The 23024-nt window shown below is 44.0% G+C and overlaps 1 protein-coding gene across 1 annotated transcript in view; it reads right to left on the bottom strand.

Annotated features, from left to right (window-relative positions):
- The window catches only part of LOC137382917 (leucine-rich repeat-containing protein 43-like), a 78862-nt gene that overhangs the window by 40852 nt on the left and 14986 nt on the right, over positions 1-23024 (bottom strand). Inside the window, exon 3 of the mRNA XM_068055495.1 lies at positions 10034-10297. Coding sequence (XP_067911596.1) covers positions 10034-10297 — 264 coding nt within the window. The remainder of the gene's footprint in view (positions 1-10033; positions 10298-23024) is intronic.

Here is a 23024-nt window from a genome sequence, read left to right as displayed (position 1 = left end):
GTGGATAGTGCCGAAGGATGTTGTAGGGTACAGAGGGACATAGATAGGCTGCAGAGCTGGGCTGAGAGATGGCAAATGGAGTTTAATGCGGAAAAGTGCGAGGTGATTCACTTTGGAAGGAGTAACAGGAATGCAGAGTACTGGGCTAATGGGAAGATTCTTGGTAGTGTAGATGAACAGAGAGATCTTGGTGTCCAGGTGCATAAATCCCTGAAGGTTGCTACCCAGGTTAATAGGGCTGTTAAGAAGGCATATGGTGTGTTAGCTTTTATTAGTAGGGGGATCGAGTTTCGGAGCCATGAGGTCATGCTGCAGCTGTACAAAACTCTGGTGAGACCGCACCTGGAGTATTGCGTGCAGTTCTGGTCACCGCATTATAGGAAGGATGTGGAAGCTATGGAAAGGGTGCAGAGGAGATTTACTAGGATGTTGCCTGGTATGGAGGGAAGGTCTTACGAGGAAAGGCTGAGGGACTTGAGGTTGTTTTCGTTGGAGAGAAGGAGGAGGAGAGGTGACTTAATAGAGACATATAAGATAATCAGAGGGTTGGATAGGGTGGATAGTGAGAGTCTTTTTCCTCGGATGGTGATGGCAAACACGAGGGGACATAGCTTTAAGCTGAGGGGTGATAGATATAGGACAGATGTCAGAGGTAGTTTCTTTACTCAGAGAGTAGTAGGGGCGTGGAACGCCCTGCGTGCAACAGTAGTAGACTCGCCAACTTTAAGGGCATTTAAGTGGTCATTGGATAGACATATGGATGAAAATGGAATAGTGTAGGTCAGATGGTTTCACAGGTTGGCGCAACATCGAGGGCCGAAGGGCCTGTACTGCGCTGTAATGTTCTAATTCTAATTCTAATTCTAATTCTAATACGTTGTCCAGGCCTCGCTGCCGTAGAGCAAGGTACGGAGGACACAGGCTTGATACACGCGGACTTTTGTGTTCCGTGTCAGTGCGCCATTTTCCCACACCCTCTTGGCCAGTCTGGACATAGCAGTGGAAGCCTTTCCCATGCGCTTGTTGATTTCTGCATCGAGAGACAGGTTACTGGTGATAGTTGAGCCTCGGTAGGTGAACTCTTGAACCACCTCCAGAGCGTGGTCGCCGATATTGATGGATGGAGCATTTCTGATGTCCTGTCCCATGATGTTTGTTTTCTTGAGGCTGATGGTTAGGCCAAAATCATTGCAGGCAGCTGCAAACCTGTCGATGAGATTCTGCAGACACTCTTCACTCATTATATGATAGCTGATTGCCAGGTTTCCTGCGCTCCAAAGGCAATTCCTGCTCTGTCGCTGGTCTGTCCACCTTTGAAGCTGTATTGTACTCATTCTCAGGTCCACATTGCCTCCTTTGCTAACTCAGTGTAAATCACAGCTCATACTTTTGGACCCCACGGATTCAAGTCACCCACCTGCCTGTGCAGGATTTTGTTTAAAATTAATAGTCATGTAGAAAACAAATTCTTCATCCTGAATCAAAGAAATAGATTTAACAAAACGATAAATATAATTTCTAAATGGATTAGGATTTTGTTAAATATAATTGAGCAGAATATTGGGCTCTTTCTTAATTATTAATTTGATTTTGATAGGTTTCTCCCCCTCATTTTGTTTTGCATAAATAAATTGGAAAATTATGTAGAAAGCTAAAAAACTAGTAAGAAACCAATGCAACAAAGGTGCCAAAGTTGACTTCGTGTAATGATAAAAATGGGTCATTAACCTTTTGCTGTTTGATGCTTACACCTGATGTGAAGGTTTGTCTGTTCTAGTATAGTGCCCTCCAGTGTTCAGATAGTTAGTAAATTAAATGAGTAATCTGTTTACGTTAGAACAAGATCTTGCAGTACAACATGGCCATCATACCTTCAGGATGTCACCAAAGTGCTTCACAATCAATTAATTACTTTTGAAGTTTGTTATTATTAAAAGCGCTGAAGTTTTTTTCCTCTTCTGGTTACTTCATTGGTCCCTTCAGTTTGTGTCACCTTTTGGTGATCCAAATGGTCAGTAAGAATCACGTCACCCATGCTCCCCATTATTCCTGTGACAATCTGGTTGATCTGTGGAAATCATATGACTCAGGGAGTCTGAGATTCATCCAATAGTGAAGCAGCCATGCCAAACTCCAGAGTTCCCAGACAACATCCAGACTTGATCTGACAAGTGCCTATTTACTTTCACACCATATGAGAGAGGAGACTGCCAGTGTGAAAGGAGGAGCAGGACCAAGTTCACAGACCTGAAAGTTAACTCTGTTTCTCTCTCCACAGATGCTGCCTGACCTGCTGAGTGACCCCCAGCACTTTCCGCTTTGCTGCCATATACTTACCCTGCTGTGTCCCAGTGTCCTGTGAAGTTGCGATCCTCTTCTCCCACTCAAGTGTAACATTCCTTCTTGTAAGCGAGCCGCACCTGGGTGAATAATCTTAATTTCGCACATTCCAGGATGTGAGACTTAACATATACCATAAATGGCAAATACACAACAGAAATAAAACCATAATTGAAGAATATTTACAAACAATGGGCTTCTAATCATCTGACTCTGAAAAGCTGCAGACTAATATGCATTTGGAATCTGTATTCGTTTCTCTGCTAAGTGTTGTGAAAATACATGTAACTGCAATTAAACGATCTTTGTAAAAAAAAAGGAAAATATGTTCATATTCTAGCTGCATTGTCACTAGAAATATTACACCAACAATTATGATCAGCTGCTGCAGAAGCAAAGTGTTTGTGAACATGCGTCGTTGTGTAATAGATGAAAAACCATGACAACAGGACAGATTTCTTCACTAGTCCTGCATTGGTTTTCAAACATGTACACAACAAACCTTGCAGCCAGAAGTTAGAGCAGTTACAACGTGGAGTCACCTTTGCATTTAAAGGATCACGCCAAAAACTGAGGATGACAGAGGGGTGCTCTAGGGTGGCCCCACAGTTCAGCGAAGCCTCCCAGCTCACTCTCCTCCAGGCTGTGCGGGCAAGGCAGGAGGTCCTTTTCACTAGCGATGGTAAGGAGAGGCCCTCCTACCTGAACAAGGCAGTCTGGCTGGAGATGGCAGAGAAAGTGAGTAGCCGTGTGGCCATCTGCCGTCAAAGCTGGAAGGGGATGAACAAGCACTCTCCCAACCAGCCGGGGCCCTCTCGGTCTTGTGCACACAGGGTACAACCACCAAAGTCATCCACAGACAAAGAGCAATCAGATCAGTAGCCTTCCTCCAGTCAGGCTGCTAGCACAGAGGTTGCACAAAGAAGGGGCGCTCGCAAGCATTTACAGAGAACACACTGACACAAATGAGAATGCACGGGTATCACAGCAATGTAAATATGTCTTTCACTAAATGTTCCTCACCAACATGTGTGTCCTTTTCTCTGTGTGAATGATGTGCCAGCCTGTAGTGCCAATGTCACATCCCTTTACACCGTTGACCCTTCAGGAGAGCCAACGTATGCATTAACATCATTGCCATGCCACCATTACTCATGAGCGTCTCCACGGACTCAGTGAGATGGACATTGGCTCAGTCAGCTGCTGCCTCTAATGGTTTACACAGGGATGCTGCCGGTGTGGACTGGTGCACAGCAGGTGTGCAAGGGTGATTCGTGGCTTGCAGAGCTCATGTCGGTTCCTGTGGAGCAGACAGACTTTGTCTGATAAACCACTGCCGTACATCCCTAGCTCTCTGCTCGCCCTGCATGCAGAGCTTGGGTGCCATTTGATCTCCCATGCGCCTTTCCTGTTGTAGGTCCTCAGCGCCCTCATAGTCCAAGAAGGACTATGTTGACGTCTCTCATCATGCCAGGTGTGCCCCATATTGGGTGTGTAGTTGTGCAGAGCACAGTGACCAGCAAAGAAAGGAGTTGGCCTTTTTGGCCTGTAGTACAGGGCATCACCCTATCTATCCAGGCATTGGAAGTGCCTTTTCAGCATGCCAATCTCCAGCTCAATGGTGGCTTTTGTAGCTCAGTGGCTGGCGTTGTATCTCTCCTCTGCAGCAGTGGTGGGGTCTCTCACTGATGTCAGGAGCCATGTCTGCACGGGATAGACCTTATCTCCAAGAAGCCACCCTTCCATCTGAGCCAGTTCAGTGAACAGCGGTGGCAGTGGCTCAGGGCCCAGGTGTATTGGCAGCTGCCTGAGAAACGGGTGCAGATTTGCATGAAGCATCTCCAGTGATCACATACCAGCTGCACCTAGATTGAGAGGATTCCTTTAATGGTAACGTTTGCAGGTGGTATCCTGGCGGGAGACGTGATGGCCACATGGATGCAGTCTCTGAACATTAAAACCAATGGTTCTCCGGCAATGGTGCTGAAACCGATGGCCTTCTGGGCCTGGCTGTGAGAGTCCGTCCTGAAGCGGACATACTCACTGGCTCTCTGGTGCAGAGCATCAGTGACCTCCCTGATGCAGCGGTGCACTGCTGACTGTGTGACCCCATAAAGGTCTTCGGTGGGCCCCTGAAATGCAGCATAGGCGTCAAGCATGAGAATGGCTGCCACAATGAGGAACAAACGCATAGGATGTCCACCGGGCTGCAGGTTATCATTGAGCAGGGCCCAGAAACCTGTCACCACCCTCTCTAAATGCGCCATCGCCTCTGACACTGGTGCTCGACATCCAATGGCATGTCATGTGGGGCCTGTAGATGCACGGTGACTGCAATAGCGAGCTCCCCTTGGGGGCTGCTGCTCACGACCGGGGGCCTCTACGTGAATCGTACCTGCCTGTTGATTTTGCCTCCGGCGCATACGGATCGTCAGGAGCAGAGGATCACACAATGTAGGATGAGCCATAACTATTTCCATGTGATAAATAAAGTTGAACCCTTATGTATTCAAAGGTTCCTAACAGGGTATGGATTGGTGTTGACGGGTACATCAGCTGCTTTCCTGGGTCAGCTATGTGGCGTGCCATGGCATTGCTCATCTCGGCTAACACTCAGAGTGGCACAGCATGACCACATCATAATCCTACCAGCTGCATCGATTGCCCCTACCATCCATATAACCTTAAGGCTACTACCGTTTCTGGCACCCTCCCCACACACAGGGTGATTAGAGTGGCATTGCTCCTTCACATACACAAACAAATGCAGAGCGTACACTGTTTACAGAGGGAGGGTACACAGTACCTCCCTTCATACCTGCAGAGCTTTCCTCCAGTAATCCCAGACTCCCTCCTTCCTCCCTTTAAGAATGCAGAGCTGCGACCCCTGGACCTATATCTGTACTTACCTTCACTGTCCAGTCCTCCTGTTTCTGACGTCCTGTCTGGTTTTCTGTTTGTGAATGGGATGGCCCCCTGTCCTACGTAAAATGCGGAAGTGTGGAGCGAGAGGCGGCGGGATGCATAATCAGGAGAGGTAAGTACTGTTTTACATATTCTAAATAGGGTGCCGACACCAAGTGGCAGGGGGGCTGCACCGAAGTCTCCCCACTGCCGGTAATATGCAGCGGGCCCTTCTCTACATCAGGGGTCGAGGCAGGCCTCTCCCTGCAGAATTTTACGGGCGCAACCCATGCGTCAAGGAGCCGGTAAAATAAAGGCCTGCTCAGGTTGGGAACAAGAACCCGACCCGAACCCGTCCTGGCCCGAGTCCCTCCAATCTCGCCCCGAGCCCAACCCGACTGGAGCCTGACCCCACTCAACCTGACCCGAGTCCAAGCCGACCATCCCTTTACTTACCTTCCGACTGGGAAGCTCCACGAAGCTGCAATGCATGTGTGATGATGTCATAGTGACATCACTCGCTCACTGCGCAGACTCGGTTTCGTCCTGGACTCCCAGCTCAGCTAAGTTTTTTATTTTTAATACTTACCAGCAGAGCACTTACCATGTGTGTCCAGCCTGACTCGGCCCGTCCCGACCCACCAGACCCAGAAGAGGGGCCCAACCCAACCCCAACCCGACACGTGTCGTCAGGTCCCATCGGGTTCGGATTGGGTAGCAGGCCTTTATGGTAAAATTCAGCCCTTTGTTTTATAATTAATTCTCAGAACATTTATTGCCCACTGAAGCTGTTTGGCCTGCTGCGTATTTGCACCATTTTATGTTTTTATTTCAGATTTCCAGCATCAACAGTATTTTGCTTTTGAGTTACTATCCATCTCTAGTGAATGGCTTACCAGGCCATACCAGAGACCAATTAGGAGTCAACTATGTTGGTCTGTAGCTCAAGTTGTGCATGGGCCAGACCAAGTAAGGACAGTAGCAGGTTTCCGTCCCTGAAGGACATTAATGAATTAATTTGACATTTATGACAATCCGACAGTGTCATGGTCACTTGTACTGAAGAAGGCCTGCTAAAAATAATTGTCAACGCCGCCTGAAGAGAACTTTTCTAAAGATTTCAGTGACCTGTCTGCATGTGCTCAGAAGTTAGACTGTCCGCCAGTTTGGAAAAACAGACCTCATCTGTTGTTTCCTTCAAAAACAAGCAAGTAGTTAAACCAAATGCTTTTTGTCTGTAACAGAGCTCTGATCTAAAAAATCCTTTTTCTTTTTGGTTAACCAGTATATTAATTTATATATATTATATATATGTGTGTGTGTCTGTGTGTGAGTGTGAAGGGATTAAGATAAAAAGGGACATTAAAATTTGGATAAGGAAGAAAGGGGACTTCTAAAATTTAGTTTAGTTTAGTTTAGAGATACAGCACTGAAACAGGCCCTTCGGCCCACCGAGTCTGTGCCGACCATCTTCTTCTTCTTCTTCTTTATACTAATCCTATACTAATTCCATATTCCTACCACATCCCCACCTGTCTCTATATTTCCCTACTGCCTACCTATACTAGGGGCAATTTATAATGGCCAATTAACCTATCAACCAGCAAGTCTTTTGGCATGTGGGAGGAAACCAGAGCACCCGGAGGAAACCCACACAGACACAGGGAGAACTTGCAAACTCCACACAGGCTGTGAGGCTGCGGTGCTAACCATTGCACCACCCGTTGGATTTTTAAAAAAATGATCTGTGTGATATTATTTTACTGCATTGCTAGTTGAGACTTGTTTTATAATAAACTGTTGTTCAGTAAAGAAACCTGGTTAGCGTGTTCTATTCTGGGGAAAACAGTGTATCTGACTGACTGTTTTCAGTAAGTGGGAAAATTTTAAAAATACGTTGTGGCCTGTGGAGAAGTGGGACTGAATTAACAGTCCACTCCTCCTGCCTCGGTCATAACACTGTTCATCTCAATGTAATTAGTTTTAAAATACTGTGCAACAACATTGAAAACTGCTGGCTTTCCTTTAATAGAAAAATGGACAATTTAAAAGCAATTTACTATGCTTAGCCTTTGAGCCCTCATGTGTTACTTAGATAATTACAGTAATCACTTAACTACCACTTAGCATCCAGTTGACCTTTCAGCCAGTTATGGGTTAAGTGGCGGGAACTCAACATCTATTACACCAGTCTCTTTGCCAATCAATACCTGATGTTGTAACATGAAATTGTATTCAATGACACCAATTTTCACTGATTTGCATCTTACTAAATTCTCATACATAGAAGGCCAGACGAAGTAAGGATTTATCTCAGAGTTCATGCAAAACTAGCTGATGAAGGATCTGAATGAGAGCAATGGCATTACATAATCCCCATCCATTTCACACTCAGAACACAATAAAAGGTAAAGTGTATGGGGATGAGAAGATTGGACTCAGGCCACTTGGTTTTGGCACAAGACATTGATTCCATACAAATGTAGAAGGAAAACAAGAAGAAAATTTCATGATTGCAAAATTGCAGAGGAATAGAGAAAGAAAGAATTTCCCTTTATATAGCACCTTTCATGAGCTCAGGACGACTCAAAGTGCTTTACAGAAAAAATGTTTTGAAGTGTAATCACTGCTGTAATGTAGCAAGCTCCCACAAACAGCAATGAGATAATGAACACATAATCAGACTCACATACCACATGGGGACTCAAAGACTAATGTAGTAAACCACTTTTAAATTGCTCTTTTTTCCTATTAAAAGAAAACCAGCAACTTTGCACTGTTGTTGCACAGTATTTTAAAAGTAATTATATTGAGATTGAACAGACTTGCTGCAGAATTACGAACTGGATGTGAGTGATACTGGTTGAATCATAAATATTGGGCAGGACATCAGAGAGAACTGCCCTGCTCTTCGAATAGTGTCTTGGTGTCTTGGGATCTTTTACGTCCGTCTGAGAGGGCAAACGGGGCTTTGATTTAATATCTCATCCAAAAGATAATAGTGCAGCACTCCATAAGTATTGCACTGAGGCATTATCCTGGATTACATACTTAAGTCTATGGCAAGGGACTTGAACCCACAACCTTTTGACTCAGGCACGAGTGCTGCTATTGTGCAAAGGTCCTGTTTACCCCCATTTATCAAGGAAATGTGGGGGTTCTGTTCAGTGGGGGGATTGTTAGACTTGTCAGAGGAGAGGCAGTTAATGTACTGATTCCTGCTCACTGGTCGGGTTGCCCAGATTACAGCTCAGTGGTGGGAGGGGGGAATTGTGCCATGATTTCTCCCCAGTTGGGAGGGGCGGCGGGGTTGTCACATTCTCTGTTCCATGGGAGAGGAGCATATGAAAAAGGTGAACATAAAAAGACCAGCTGGTCCATTGTGTCTGTCCCATTCAGCTTTGTTGCAACTAAGCATAATGGCCTCCAATACACTCCACCCACCAGCAGCCATCTAATCTCCTGGGAGAGGCAACAGAACAGGGAGGGGAAATTTAATAGAAATGTACAGGATTATGACAAGCTTAGTTAAGTCAGACAAGGAAAAACTGTTCCCGTGAACAAATGGTACAAGGACTAGGGCACACTGAAAGTTTAGGTAAAAGATGCAGGATGAATATGAGGAAGCACTTTTCTATGCAGTGGGTGGTAATGACCTGAAACTTGCTGCCACAAGGGTGGTGGAAGCGGAGACAATCAATGACTTCAAGAGGAAGTTGGATGGCCACTTGAGAGAAATAGACTTGCAGGGCTCCGGGGATCAAGCAGGAGAGTGGGATTAACAGCATAGCTCTGTAAAAAAACGGTATGGACTAGATGGGTCGAATGGCCTCCTTCTGTGCCATAAATGACTGACTCTTTCAGAAATTCCTATAGTCAGGCAGTATTGTGAGTTTATAAACCATGGTCCTAATATCCTTTGTGAATTGTTTGGGCCTTTTTAATCATCATTAAAGGCTAAATTTTGTCAGCAAGGCTCCCCGGCATGGAACTTCAATCAACAGGAGTGCTAATCAGCAAAGGGATTAATATGGCCAATTCATTGCACACCTAGTTTTATAATCACTGATTTTAATCGCTGGAAAACAGCAGTCCCAACTTTCAAAATGTTCCCTCATGTGCCTGGAGATGCTGTGAGTGCAGCTGTAGTGTAGAAAGCTCCCCAGCCCACCTCCAAATTACGCCTTTAAAAAGTTGTTCAAGGGCAAGGCTACTTTTCTTACCCATGCCTAGTTTTCTTTATACAATGTTAAAGTTCTGATGCTTGTGCCGATTGACTGAATTGTGCCACCAACAGTTGGGGCTAATATCAAGACAGATAATCTTAATACAGAATTCTAACAATTCTCATTAGTTTAGACGGTCTCACAGAAAGGTTATCCCATATTGGTGAGAAGTCAGTGGAGAAGTGAGAACATTACTAGAGGCTCCTAAGAAGCCTAAGCTGAAAGGAAAGTATAGAAGTCAAAAACTGTGGAAGTTATTAAGAATTACCATGCTATTCCACACACATTAGGCAGCCTCAACCAACAACGGCCACGTCTAATACAGAGTGGTGGCTTTGATCAAGATATTGGATATTCTCATTCACTGTTGTCATGATATCACTTCCTTGAAATCCCATGCACTTTATACAGTTACAGTGGTTAATATCATCTGGTATCTTCTCTGAAACAGCCACAACAGTAGAATATTAATTACATCTCAGACTATTTATGAAAGTAAAGCGAGCAAACTTTCCCAGTCCTCTTTTCCCAGAAAAAGTAACTGAATAAAATAACATGCTCACCTGTTTATTAATAATTCTTAAGGATTTTAAATAGGAACAAATAAAATGTGTGTTCATAAGAGATGGTGAAGTGATTGCCAGTTCCCTCAGATACTGAGTCTCTGCGCTTAAATCTTCTGTTTTCCAAGGCGATTGCTTGCAACTTAGATATTCTTTCAAGGCCTTGGGCTCCTCCTCATTTACATCTTCACCCTTTACCTTTTCTCCATGATATTTCAGTAATTTGAGATTTTTAGCAGCCTTTGTTGAATACTTTGAACTGTTCTATAAATGAAAAACAGGCAAAGATTTGTAAAATGGTGTTTCCCATTTTGACCTTTACGGCATTATTACAATGAATATTTAGGATGTTATACTTTGGTAAAGGGCTGGAACTGAGTGGGTATGTATCAAAAATTAGATTGCCCTTTCAGATAATTCATTAATAAATGTAATCTTTATCAGCAGTATGATTACAATCTCTTGAAACTTACCACTCCTCAGCTGCAACAGTGATCCGAATGTAGATATTACATTTGTTTCTCTCACTTATCACAAGTGATAAAATGAAAATAATTTGGTGACCATAAAGCAGGCAGCAAAATACAAATACTTCTATATCCTAAGACCTTCATAAGGTAACAGTTGATTTATGCAGGGTCTTCTTTATTTAATAGAGACTACTGATATGATGGACCAAATGGCCTCCTTCTGTGCTGTATCATGCAGTGGTCTATGATCTATCATCTGTGCTCTTTGGCAGAAGGAATAAACTATTTTGCACTAAATAGATGGGGAACTTGAGTTATCAAAAATGATTCTTTACGACATAAGGTGAGACTTTCTAGTCCTGAATCAGAGCCAGTAGGGTAGGTCAGCGAAATGCACACCAATTTCCCATCAAGCTGACCTTGTTAAAACTGCAGGTCATGGCCGGTCGCCATTTGCTCTCCCACTGATTGCCTCGCCCTGGTCTCTACTGAGGTCCTGAGTAGGCATCCAAGCTGGTCTATCTTGCACCCTCCCTATGACCAGCCTCTGGGGTTGTGAATGGTTCCTGTAGCTTTCTGCTACTATCCTAATGAAGCTGGTGAACTAATTTGCTGTGATCCTTTCTATGGCCTCATTAGGCACAACTGCTGCAATGGGCTCAGAACATAGGAACAGGAGTAGGCCATTCAGCCCATCGAGCCTGCTCTGCCCTTCAATATGATCATGGCTGATCATTCACTTCAATGCCTTTCCCCACACTATCCCCATATCGCTTTATGTAATTGGTATTTAGAAATCTGTCAATCTCTGCTTTAGACATAGTCAATGGCTGAGCTTCCACAGCCCTCTGAAGTAGAGAATTCCAAAGATTCACAACTCTCTATGTGAAAAAATTTCTCTTCATCTCGGCCTAAGTGGCTTCCCCCTTATTTTGAAATTGTTTCCCCTGGTTCTAAACTCCCCAACCAGGGGAAACATCTTACCTGCATTTACCTTGTCTATCCCTTTAGGTATATTGTAGGTTTCAATGAGATCTCCTCTCATTCTTCGAAACTCTAGAGAATACAGGCCCAGTTTCCCCAATCTCTCTTTTTTTTATTATTCATTCATGGGATGTGGGCGTCACTGGCCAGGCCAGCATTTATTGCCCATCCCTAATTGCCCTTGAGAAGGTGGTGGTGAGCTGCCTTCCTGAACCGCTGCAGTCCATGTGAGGTAGGTACACCCACAGTGCTGTTAGGAAGGGAGTTCCAGGATTTTGATCCAGCGACAATGAAAGAACGGCGATATAGTTCCAAGTCAGGATGGTGTGTGACTTGGACAGGAACTTGCAGGTGGTGATGTTCTCATGCATCTGCTGCTCTTGTCCTTCGAGGTGGTAGAGGTCGCAGGTTTGGAAGGTGTTGTCTAAGGAGCCTTGGTGCATTGCTGCAGTGCATCCTGTAGATGGTACATACTGCTGCCATCGTGCGTCGGTGGTGAAGGGAGTGAATGTTTGTGAATGGTGTTCCAATCAAGCGGGTTGCTTTGTTCTGGATGGTGTTGAGGTTCTTGAGTGTTGTTGGAACTGCACCCATCCAAGCAAGTGGAGAGTATTCCATCACACTCCTGACTTGTGCCTTGTAGATGGTGGACAGGCTTTGGGGAGTCAGGAGGTGAGTTACTCGCCGCAGGATTCCTAGCCTCTGACCTAGGACATCTTCATAGGACAGTCCTACCTTCCCGGGAACAAGTCTGGTGAACCTCCATTGCATTCCCTCTATGGCAACAATATCCAACCTAAGATAAGGGGACCAAAACTGTACACTGTACTCCAGGTGTGGTCTAACCAAGGTTTTCTATACAATTGAAGCAAGACTTCGTTACTCCTGTACTCAAATCCTCTTGTGATAAAGGCTAACATATCATTAACCTTCCTAATTGTTTGCGGCACCTGCAAGTTAGCTTTCAGTGACTTCCTGACAAGGATACCCAGGTCCCTTTGTACATCTGCACTTTCTAATCTCTTATCATTTAAGAAATACTCTGCACATCTATTCCTCCTACCAAAAGGGATAACCTCACATTTTTCCACTTATATTCCATCTGCCATGTTCTTGCCCACTCACTAAGTCTGTCTGAATCCCCTTAAAGCCACTTTGCATCTTCCTGAACGCACATTTCGTCCTAGTTTTATGTCATCCGCAAACTTGGAAATATTACATTTGGTACCCACATCTAAATCATTGATACATATTGTGAACAGCTGGGGCCCAAGTACTGATTCTTGCTGTACCCCACTAGTCACAGCCTACCAACACGAGAATGACCTGTTTATTCCTACTCTCTGTTTTCTACCTGTCAACCAATCCTTAATAATCCATGCCAGTATATTACCTCCTATCTCATGTGTTTTAATTTTGCTAACCAACCTCGTGTGGGGGACTTTATCAAAAGCCTTCTGAAAATCGAAGTACACTATGTCCACTGACTCCCCTTTATCAATTCTGTTAGTAACATCCTCAAAAAACTCCAACAGGTTCGTCAAACATGATTTCCCATTCATAAATCCATATTGACTATGTCCAATCAGATCATTATTATCCAAGTGTCCATTTATCACATCCTTTAGAATAGATTCTAGCATTTTCCCTACTACTAATGTAAAGTTAACAGGTCTGTAGTTCCCTGTTTTCTCCCTCCCTCCCTTCTTAAATAATGGGGTGACATTTGCTACCGTCCAATCTTCAGGAACCGTTCCAGAATCTATAGAATTTTGAAATATGCTCCCCAGTGCATCCACTATCTCCATAGCCACCTCTTTTAACACTCTGGGATGTAGGATATCAGGTCCTGGGGACTTATCAACCTTCAGCCCCATTAATGTCTCCAATACAACCTTCTTACTAATACTAATTTCCTTCAATTCCTCATTCTCCCTAATCACTTGGATCTCTAATTCTGGGAGATTTCTTGTATCTTCCTCAGTGAAGACAGACAAAGTAATCATTTCGCTTCTCTACCATTTCTCTACTCCCCATTATAAATTCTCTTGACTCTGCCTGTAATGGACCCCCACTTGTCTTAGCCAAACATTTCCTTTTTACGTAACTATAGAAGCTTTTGCAGTCCGTTTTTATGTTTTTTGTTAGTTTACATTCATATTCTATGCTCCCTTTCTTTATCAGTTTCTTGGTTCTCCTTTGCCATATTCTAAAATCCTCCCAATCCTCAGGTTTACTACTATTTCTGGCAAGTTAATAGGCCTTTTCTTTTAATCTTACACAATCCTTAACTTCCTTTGTTCTCCACAGTTGACTGCCTTTACTTTTGGGGTTTTTGTGCCTTGAAGGAATGTATAGTTGCTGTAAACCATGTAATATTTCTTTAAAGACTATCCATTGCCTATGTACTGCCATACCTTTTAATGTATTTTCCCAATCCACCACAGCCAATCTGGCCCTCATACCTTCATAATTTCCTTTCTCCAAATTTAACACCCTGGCTTCAGATTGAACTACTTCACTTTCAAACATAATGTAAAATTCTATCATAATATGGTCATTCATCCCTAAAGGTTCTTTTATAACAAGATTATTAATTAGCCCTTTCTCATTGCACAATACTAGATCTAAAATAGCCTGTTCTCTAGTTGGTTCCTCAACATACTGCTTTAGAAAAACCATCCCTAACACACTCCAGAAATTAGTCCTCCACAGCATTAGTGCTCATTAGCTTTACCCAGTCTATATGTAGATAGAAGTGACCCATGATTACTGTATTACCCATGCTACATGTTTCTCTAATCTCCTGATTAATACCATGCCCCACACTACCACTACTGTTTGGTGGCCTATAAGCAACTCCTACCAATGTTTGCTGCCCCTTGCTGTTTCTTATCTCCACCCAAACAGATTCTACATTTTATTCTTCTGATTAGAGATCCTCCGTTACTAACGTACTGATCCTATCGCCTATTATCAGTGCAACACCACCTCCTTTTCCTTTTTGCCTGTCCTTCCTAAATGTCGAATATCCTTGAATATTCAGTTCCAGTCTTGGTCACCCTGTAGCCACGTTTCCGTAATGGCAATTAGATCATATCTATTTACCTCTATTTGTGCCTTTAAATGATATACCTTGTTGCGAATGCTGCCTGCATTCAGGTAGAGTGCCCTTAACCTTGTCTTCTTGACATAATTCTGCATTTTAAGCCTAGTTCGTTCTCGCCTTTGTTTCGCTTCTAATGTCGCTTGCCACTTGTCTACCTCCTGTTACCAGCTTTACTTCCTTCCAATTTGAGCTACCCCTAAGGTTCCCATCCTCCTGACAAGTTAGTTTAAACCCTCCCCAACAGCACTAGTAAATCTCCCTGTGAGGATATTAGCTCTGGTCCTGTTAAGGTGTAGTCCGTCCATCTTGTACAGGTCCCAATGCCTCAGAAATCTGATGCCCTCCCTCATACGCCAATTCTCCAGGCACATTTTCAAATCGATCAATTCTCCTATTCCTATGCTCACTAGCACGTGGCACTGGGAGTAATCCTGAGATAACGGCTCTTGAGGTTCTGCTTTTTAGTTTCCTTCCTAACTCCCTAAAATCTGCTTTCAGGACCGCATCCCTCTTCCTACCTATATCATTGGTACCAATGTGGACCACGACCTCTGGCTATTCACCCTCCCCCAGAAGGATGTCCTGCAGCCATTCCGTGACATCCTTAATCCTGGCACCAGGGAGGCAACATACCAACTTGGAGTCATGTTTACTGCCGCAGAAACACCTGTCTGATCTCCTGACTATCAAATCCCCTATCACTATTGCTCTTCCACTCTTCTTCCTCCTCTCCTGTGCAGATGAGCCACCCATGGTGCCACAGACTTTCCTCTGGCTGCACTCCCTTGAGGAACCATCGCCCTCACCAGTATCCAAAATGGAAAACCGAATAGCAAGCAAGATAGACACAGGAGACTCCTGCACTACCTGCCTGGTTCTCTTAGACTGCCTGGCAGTCACCCATTCCCTCTCAGCCTGCATGCTCCTAATCTGTGGTGTGACCACCTCCCTAAACATGCTAACCAAGTAGTCCTCCACCTCGCGGATGCAAAACAGTGACTCCAAGATTCTGCGGTCGGTGATACTTCCTGCAGATGTGTTCGTCTAGGACACATGGTGCGTCCCTGACTTTGCACATACCCAGGATATACATTCCACTTGGCCGAGCTGACCTGCCATACCGTAACTTTCAAAACTATTGATTACAATTAAAATAAGCAGAATAAGTTACCAGTTACTCATCAATCAGCTCCTTCCCCTATATTGAAGTAAGAGACAGCTACTGGAGGCAGAAAAAAGGTAGAAAAAAAAAGAAAGGAACACCTCCCTCACTGAACAACCTCACCAACTCCCTCACTGAACAACCTCACCAACTCCCTCACTGAACAACCTCACCAACTCCCTCACTGAACAACCTCACCACCTCCCTCACTGAACAACCTCACCAACTCCCTCGCTGAACATGGTAATGGGACAGAAAACAAGAGGTGGGTCTAAAGGAACTGTAATTGGCAACAGCAGAGTCATTGCCGGTGCCTGCTGTCCGAAAACACTTCAGTCGCTGCTCAGGAATGGTCTCCTCTACACTGGGGAGACCAAACGCAGATTAGGCAAACACTTTGCTGAGTGCCTCTGTTCAGCCAGCAAGTGTGACCCTGAGCTTCCAGTCACTTGGCATTTTAATTCTCCATTCCAATTTCACTCTGACCAATCTGTCCTCAGCCTCCTACACTGTTCCAATGAAGCTCAACAGAAGCTTGAAGAACAGTAAGACATCTTGCAATTTGGCACTTTGCAGCCTTTTGGTCTCATCGTCGAGCTCCAACATTACGGATCATAACAATTGCTGGAAATGCTTTTAATGATTCTGCTGTTGCCATTTATAGCTCCACTAGACCCATCCTTTGTTTCTTTCCTTGTCCCAAACCATCCCCTTTTGCCTTGGTTTTTTTTGCTTTTTGCCATCCCTTTTGTAATTTAATCACTCCTGCCTTTCACCCCATCACAGACTTTCTTTTTTGTTCTTTCCTCCCCTCTCCCCACCCTTCTTGACTCTGTATGTACTTAAAATGATTACATCTCTAACATTTTCTGCTTCTGAAGAAAGGTCATTAATCTGAAACGCTAACCCTGTTTCTCTCTCTGGCGATGCTGCCTGATCTTCTGACAATTCCCAGCATTTTCTGGATTATTACTAAATCTTGAGAGAATACCCTGGGAGAATTCATGTGACTGGCTGAAGTTTAACGACAGTTTCAGATGTCTCAAGTCCTATTGTGAAAGCTATTGGCTCTGCAACCATCTCTCTCTCCATGTGGGCATGCTCCTCAATTTTATGCGTTATTACCTTTGTCATAAATCTCTTGTGTTACCTTGTCAAATGCTTTCTGAAAATCCATATAAACCACTATCTCTGCATTTCATGTATCTGTCCTCCATTATTTCACACCTGTCATTATCACCAATTGTTTTGTATCACAAGTTTAAAATATATGTGTTTTATTTTCATTCGTTGAGGATAAAATTAAAAAGACTAACTAATCAACTAACAACATATTGACACGGTGCTGGGAATAATCTAATCAAACTTTAGCTGTAATCAAAACTTGTGAAGGAATTACTCGAAGTAAGAAGCTCTGTTAGGAATTTTCATTTCTATAGTTAAGCCTCAGACCAGTTTTTCAGAGACCCAGTCATGGTTTCCTCGTCTGTTCTCCTGCCTGAGAATATGACAACAATTCAACTCGGTTGTTTCAAACCCTTTGACTGGAATAGGTTGCTTGTTCCTTACCCAGCTCCCAACACCACAAGGAAATTCATCCAGGCGCAATGCATTAATCTGCTGCTGGAAAGCTTTGAAAGCAGTAACAGTGGCCATTCCTAAACATTCAAGAAGTCTAATAACAAATGTAGCTTGATCCCCCAGGTGTTGATATCATGCAGTGATCTCAAGTATACAGCTCCAGATATGGTGTATCTTGATACATATATACATAGCTCAGGGAAAAAAATCCGTAATTTAAGATTTTGTTTTCCCAAATTACCATAAACCACTAGCTTTAGGAATGGTGTTTAGTGACAATTCATTCACTTAGCCTGGGTATCACAGTTGCTAGGAGGTACAGTTCCAGTTGCCAAGCAACAACAAAAAACTGCAGTTCTAGGATAGAAGCGTATGGTTGTCATTTAAAGAGACAACATTCCTTTTCTCTTTCCTAGCTCTGCTATCATATGTTTGCACATCAATGTGAACAACTTTAATTCAACAGCAGTAATAAAAATAAAATAACTTTTAGGTGTAATACCCAGCAGAAGGATGAATTGTTCATGAAAAATCCAACTATATTTAAGTATTGTAATGATCTGGACTTTATATAGCAATAACAGGCCAAGGCATTTGAGAACTATTTGTGTTAAATCATCTTTTGGCCATTCAATCTACCATGAGCATCATAAATGCTAATTCAGATCAAAAACCTTCAGTTAGTCACAATTTAACCACCACAGAAAAGTAAATAATCAGAAATTAAATCAAATAATTAAGCAACACAAAAAAGTTACTTTTTGCAGCATTTTTTGAGCACTAAAGTCATTGAAGTGCATTTGAAATAAGATATAACACTGTTCCCTATGTACTGGAATTTTGGGAACCATAGAAGTTTACACAGCACAGAGGAGACCATCAACCCCTCGTATCTATGCTAAAGTTTTGCTAGAGCCACCTAAAGTTAATCCCATTGTCTTGCTTTTCCTTGGCTTCAAATGTTCATCCAATCTTCCCTTGAAATTTTCTCTTAACCTTTCTCCTTACTCTGACAATTTTAATTGATGGTACCTCGTAACTGCCTCTCTAGATAGAAGGAATAGTTTTTCCTTATTCACCCTATCAAAACCCTTCATAATTTTAAATATCTCTGTAAAATCTCCTCTTAACTTTCTCTGCTCCAGTGGAGATAGTTCCAGTACCTCCAGTTTCTTCTCATTACTTGAGTTTCTCACCCATAGCATCATCCTGGTGAATATAGTCTATTCACTCTATGGCTTTAAAGTCCTTCTATAATGGGACACCTAAAACTGCACGCACAGCTCTAACTGTGGCCTAACTAATGCTTCAATAAATTCATCATAACTTCCTTATTCTTGTACTTGTGCCACTATTTCTAAAATTCAAAATTCTCTTTTATGATGTTACCTACCTGCACATGCACTTTTAGTCAATTATGTATTTTAACACATGCATTTTTCTTTTCATTCAATGTCATTCCATTGAGTGTATACTTCCATTCCCTGTTTATTAGCTCACATTTAATTGTATCTGCCACTAATCAGCTCATTCCGCTAACCTGTCCTATATCTCCATGAAGATTTTTACAGCCCTCCTCACTATTTGCCAAACCTCCTGCTTTTGTGTCATTGGCAAAAATTGAGATTGTGTTGCCTGTAACCATGTCTGAATCTTCAATCTATTTACCAAGAACAAAAATGGCCCCAGCACAGACGCCTACCGTACACCGCTTCGTCTTTTTCGAGTTGGAGCAAAACCTAGTTACCCTAACTCTTTGAGCAGTCCTTGCCTGTATGCAGCAAGACCTGAACAACATTCAGGCTTGGACTGATAAGTGGTAAGTAACATTCACGCTAAACAAGTGCCGGGCAATGACCATCTCCAAAAAGAGATAGTCTAAACATCTCCCCTTGACATTCAAAGGCATTACTATCACTGAACCCTCCACCATCAACATCCTGGGGATTACCATTGACCAGAAACTTAACTGGACCAGCCACATGAACACTGTGCCTACAAGAGAAGGTCAAAGGAAAGGTATTGTGTGGCAAGTAACTCATTTCCTGACTCCCCAAAACGTTTCCACAATTTACAAGGCACAAGTCAGGAGTGTGAGGGAATAATTTCCACTTGCCTGGATGGGTGCAGCTCTAACAACACTCAAGAATGTTGACACCATCCAGTACAATGCAGCCCACATGATTGGCACTCCATCCACCACCTTAAACATTCACACCCTCCACCACTGGCGCACAGTGGCAGCAGTGTGTATCATCTACAAGATAGACTGCAGCAATTTACCAAGGCTTCTGTAAAAACACATTCGAAACCTGCAACCTCCAGCACCTGGAAGGACAAGGGCAGAAGGCACAAGTTCCCCTCAAGTTTTCACACTATCTTGACTATATCGCCGTTCCTTCACTGCCACTCAGTCAAAATCCTGGAACTCCCTTCTGACACCAGATGGACTGCAGCAGTTCAAGAAGACGGCTCACTACCACCTTCTCAATTAGAAATGGGCAATAAATTGTAGTCTCGCCAGCAACACTCACATCCCATGAACAAATTTTTTAAAACTGGCAACTACAATATTGAGTGTCGCATCTATAATCCCCAACTAAAATTGTGCGGGATCTGAATGACATCAACTGACCCCAACATTTCAATATTCACAAGGCCCCAGCCTGTCTGCATCCGGCGGCTTCGACACTCCTGAAAATCCAGGAGTTAAAGTGTTGGCGAGTGCAAACACCATGGGAACACACTGGGTATTGCTTGATTGCCATTTTAACAACCCGCCCACACCATTCCTACTACGAAGGCAGGACTAAAATCACGACTAATGTCTTAAGAAAAGTAGGAGAAAATTAGTGACTTCTCATACCAATTGGAAAACAACAAGACTCTTTATTACCCAATAGGATGATGCTTGACTGTCAGTCAAACAGCATTTTCCCATCTCCAATACCTCTATAATTACTAAATAGAAGATTTCAAAGAAAATGACAGCCATAATGTCCCTATGACTTTTATAGGCTTGCTCGCTGCAGTGTCCTGGAGATTAATCTTCATTTCCTGGAGAAACCTAAAGGGTTGGCAACCCTAGGCCTAATCAATGATTAAAAAGATTGAGCACAGTAAATTGCCTAGTTTCTTGGATGATAGGATGACTAAAAGAGTGCTCAGCTGCTGCAGGTCACTCTGTCATTCAGATCCATGTCAGAATGACCTTATACCTGTACACAGAGTCTATTAGGAAGGATGCGAGCATAAGAGGGGTGACAATTCCAGGCAGTGGAGGCACTCAGGTGAAAACCTCCCTGTACATGGATGACGTCGCCGTCTTCTGCTCGGATCCGCTGTCTGTGCGCAGACTGATGAGCATCTGCGACCAGTTCGAACTGGCCTCGGGAGCCAAAGTTAACCAGGGCAAGAGCGAGGCCATGTTCTTTGGGAACTGGGCTGACCGATCCTTTGTCCCCTTCACCGTCAGGTCAGATTACCTGAAGGTGCTGGGGATATGGTTCGGAAGGGCCAGGGTGTGTGCCCAAACCTGGGAGGAGCGAGTAGCCAAGGTAAACACAAGCTGAGAATGTGGGGGCAGCGATCTCTCTCCATTGTGGGTAAGAACCTGGTCATCAGGTGCGAGGTGCTCACGTTGTTGCTGTACGTGGCGCAGGTCTGGCCCATACCCCACTCCTGCGCTGTGGCGGTCACCCGAGCCATTTTCTTCTTCATCTGGGGATCTAAAATGGACCAGGTCCAGAGGGACACGATGTTCAAACCTCTGGATAAGGGCGGGAAAAATGTACCCAACGTCGCCCTCATCCTGATGACCACCTTCATGTGCGGCTGCATCAAGCTGTGTGTAGATTCCCAGTACGCAAACTCCAAGTGTCACTACGTGCTGAGGTTCTATCTGTCCCCGGTGTTGTGAAGGATGGGCCTGGTCACATTGCCGCGGAACGCTCCATGCAGTTTGACTGTGCCATACCACCTATCCTTCGTGGAGCAGTTTCTGCGGGAAAACACCTTTCACCACCGATCCATCAGGCGGTGGTCTGCACAGAATGTCCTCAAGGCCCTATGTGAAAAGGAGACGGTGGATCCTGTCGGATGGTTCCCCAAGCAGACCACCAAAGTCATTTGAAAAATTTTCATATGCTGTAAAATGTAAAAATGTTAATGGCATGACAAATGAAATGGAAGGGTTGCGAGGCAACTCATGATTGTATTTAAGGAAACTGATCACCTTTGCACTGTTTGTATTTTTTGACTGTTTGAAACTGGTAATGTAATTTTTACAGATTTTTATGAATAACGTATATTTTGGAAATTAAAAAAAGCTCTCAGGTTGAACACCAGAGGGCGAAGTTGTTACCACTGTTGTATTTCAGATCACAAGGTCAGGAATTACTCCTCACTGTTTATTTTAGCTTTGTAATTTTATATTAGCGATCACCTTCTTAACAAAACTTTGTAGATAGGACCAGCATTAAAAACCATTTTGTTCTTGAAAATAATTAAAGAAGAACTTGTATTTACAGCAAATTTTCACACAGCTTGGTCCCACAAATGGCAATGAAGTCTTCTTCTTCTTTGGCCTCCTTGTCTCGAGAGACAATGGGTAAGCGCCTGGAGGTGGTCAGTGGTTTGTGAAGCAGCACATGGAGTGGCTATAAAGGCCAATTCTAGAGTGACAGACTCTTCCACAGGTGCTGCAGATAAAATTGGGTGTCGGGGCTGTTACACAGTTGGCTCTCCCCTTGCGCTTCTGTCTTTTTTCCTGCCAACTGCTAAGTCTCTTCGACTTGCCACACTTTAGCCCCGTCTTTATGGCGGCCCGCCAGCTCTGGCGATCGCTGGCAACTGACTCCCACGACTTGTGATCAATGTCACAGGACTTCATGTCGCGTTTGCAGATGTCTTTAAAGCGGAGCCATGGACGGCCGGTGGCTCTGGTACCAGTGACGAGATCGCTGTACAATGTGTCTTTGGGGATCCTGCCATCTTCCATGTGGCTCACATGGCCAAGCCATCTCAGGCGCCGCTGGCTTAGTAGGGTGTATATGCTGGGGATGTTGGCTGCCTCGAGGACTTCTGTGTTGGAGATACGGTCCTGCCACCTGATGCCAAGGATTCTCCGGAGGCTGCGAAGATAGAATGAATTGAGATGTCGTTCTTGGCTGACAGCATTGTCCAGGCCTCGCTGTCATAGAGCAAGGTACGGAGGACGCAGGCTTGATACACTCAGGCTTTTGTGTTCCGGGTCAGTGCGCCATTTTCCCACACTCTCTTGGCCAGTCTGGACATAGCAGTGGAAGCCTTTCCCATGCGCTTGTTGATTTCTGCATCAAGTGACAGGTTACTGGTGATAGTTGAGCCTAGGTAGGTGAACTCTTGAACCACTTCCAGAGCGTGGTCACCGATATTGATGGATGGAGCATTTCTGACATCCTGTCCCATGATGTTCATTTTCTTGAGGCTGATGGTTAGGCCAAATTCATTGCAGGCAGCTGCAATCCTATCGATGAGTCTCTGCAGACACTCTTCAGTGTGAGATGTTAATGCAGCATCGTCAGCAAAGAGGAGTTCCCTGATCAGGACTTTCCATACTTTGGTCTTCGCTCTTAGACGGGCAAGGTTGAACAACCTGCCCCCTGATCTTGTGTGGAGGAAAATTCCTTCTTCTGAAGACTTGAA

The sequence above is a fragment of the Heterodontus francisci genome, chromosome 23 (assembly GCF_036365525.1).
Source record: "Heterodontus francisci isolate sHetFra1 chromosome 23, sHetFra1.hap1, whole genome shotgun sequence".
Lineage (NCBI taxonomy): Eukaryota > Metazoa > Chordata > Chondrichthyes > Heterodontiformes > Heterodontidae > Heterodontus > Heterodontus francisci.
Note: the sequence above shows the minus strand (reverse complement) of the source record. Positions and strands in the feature narration are given on the sequence as shown.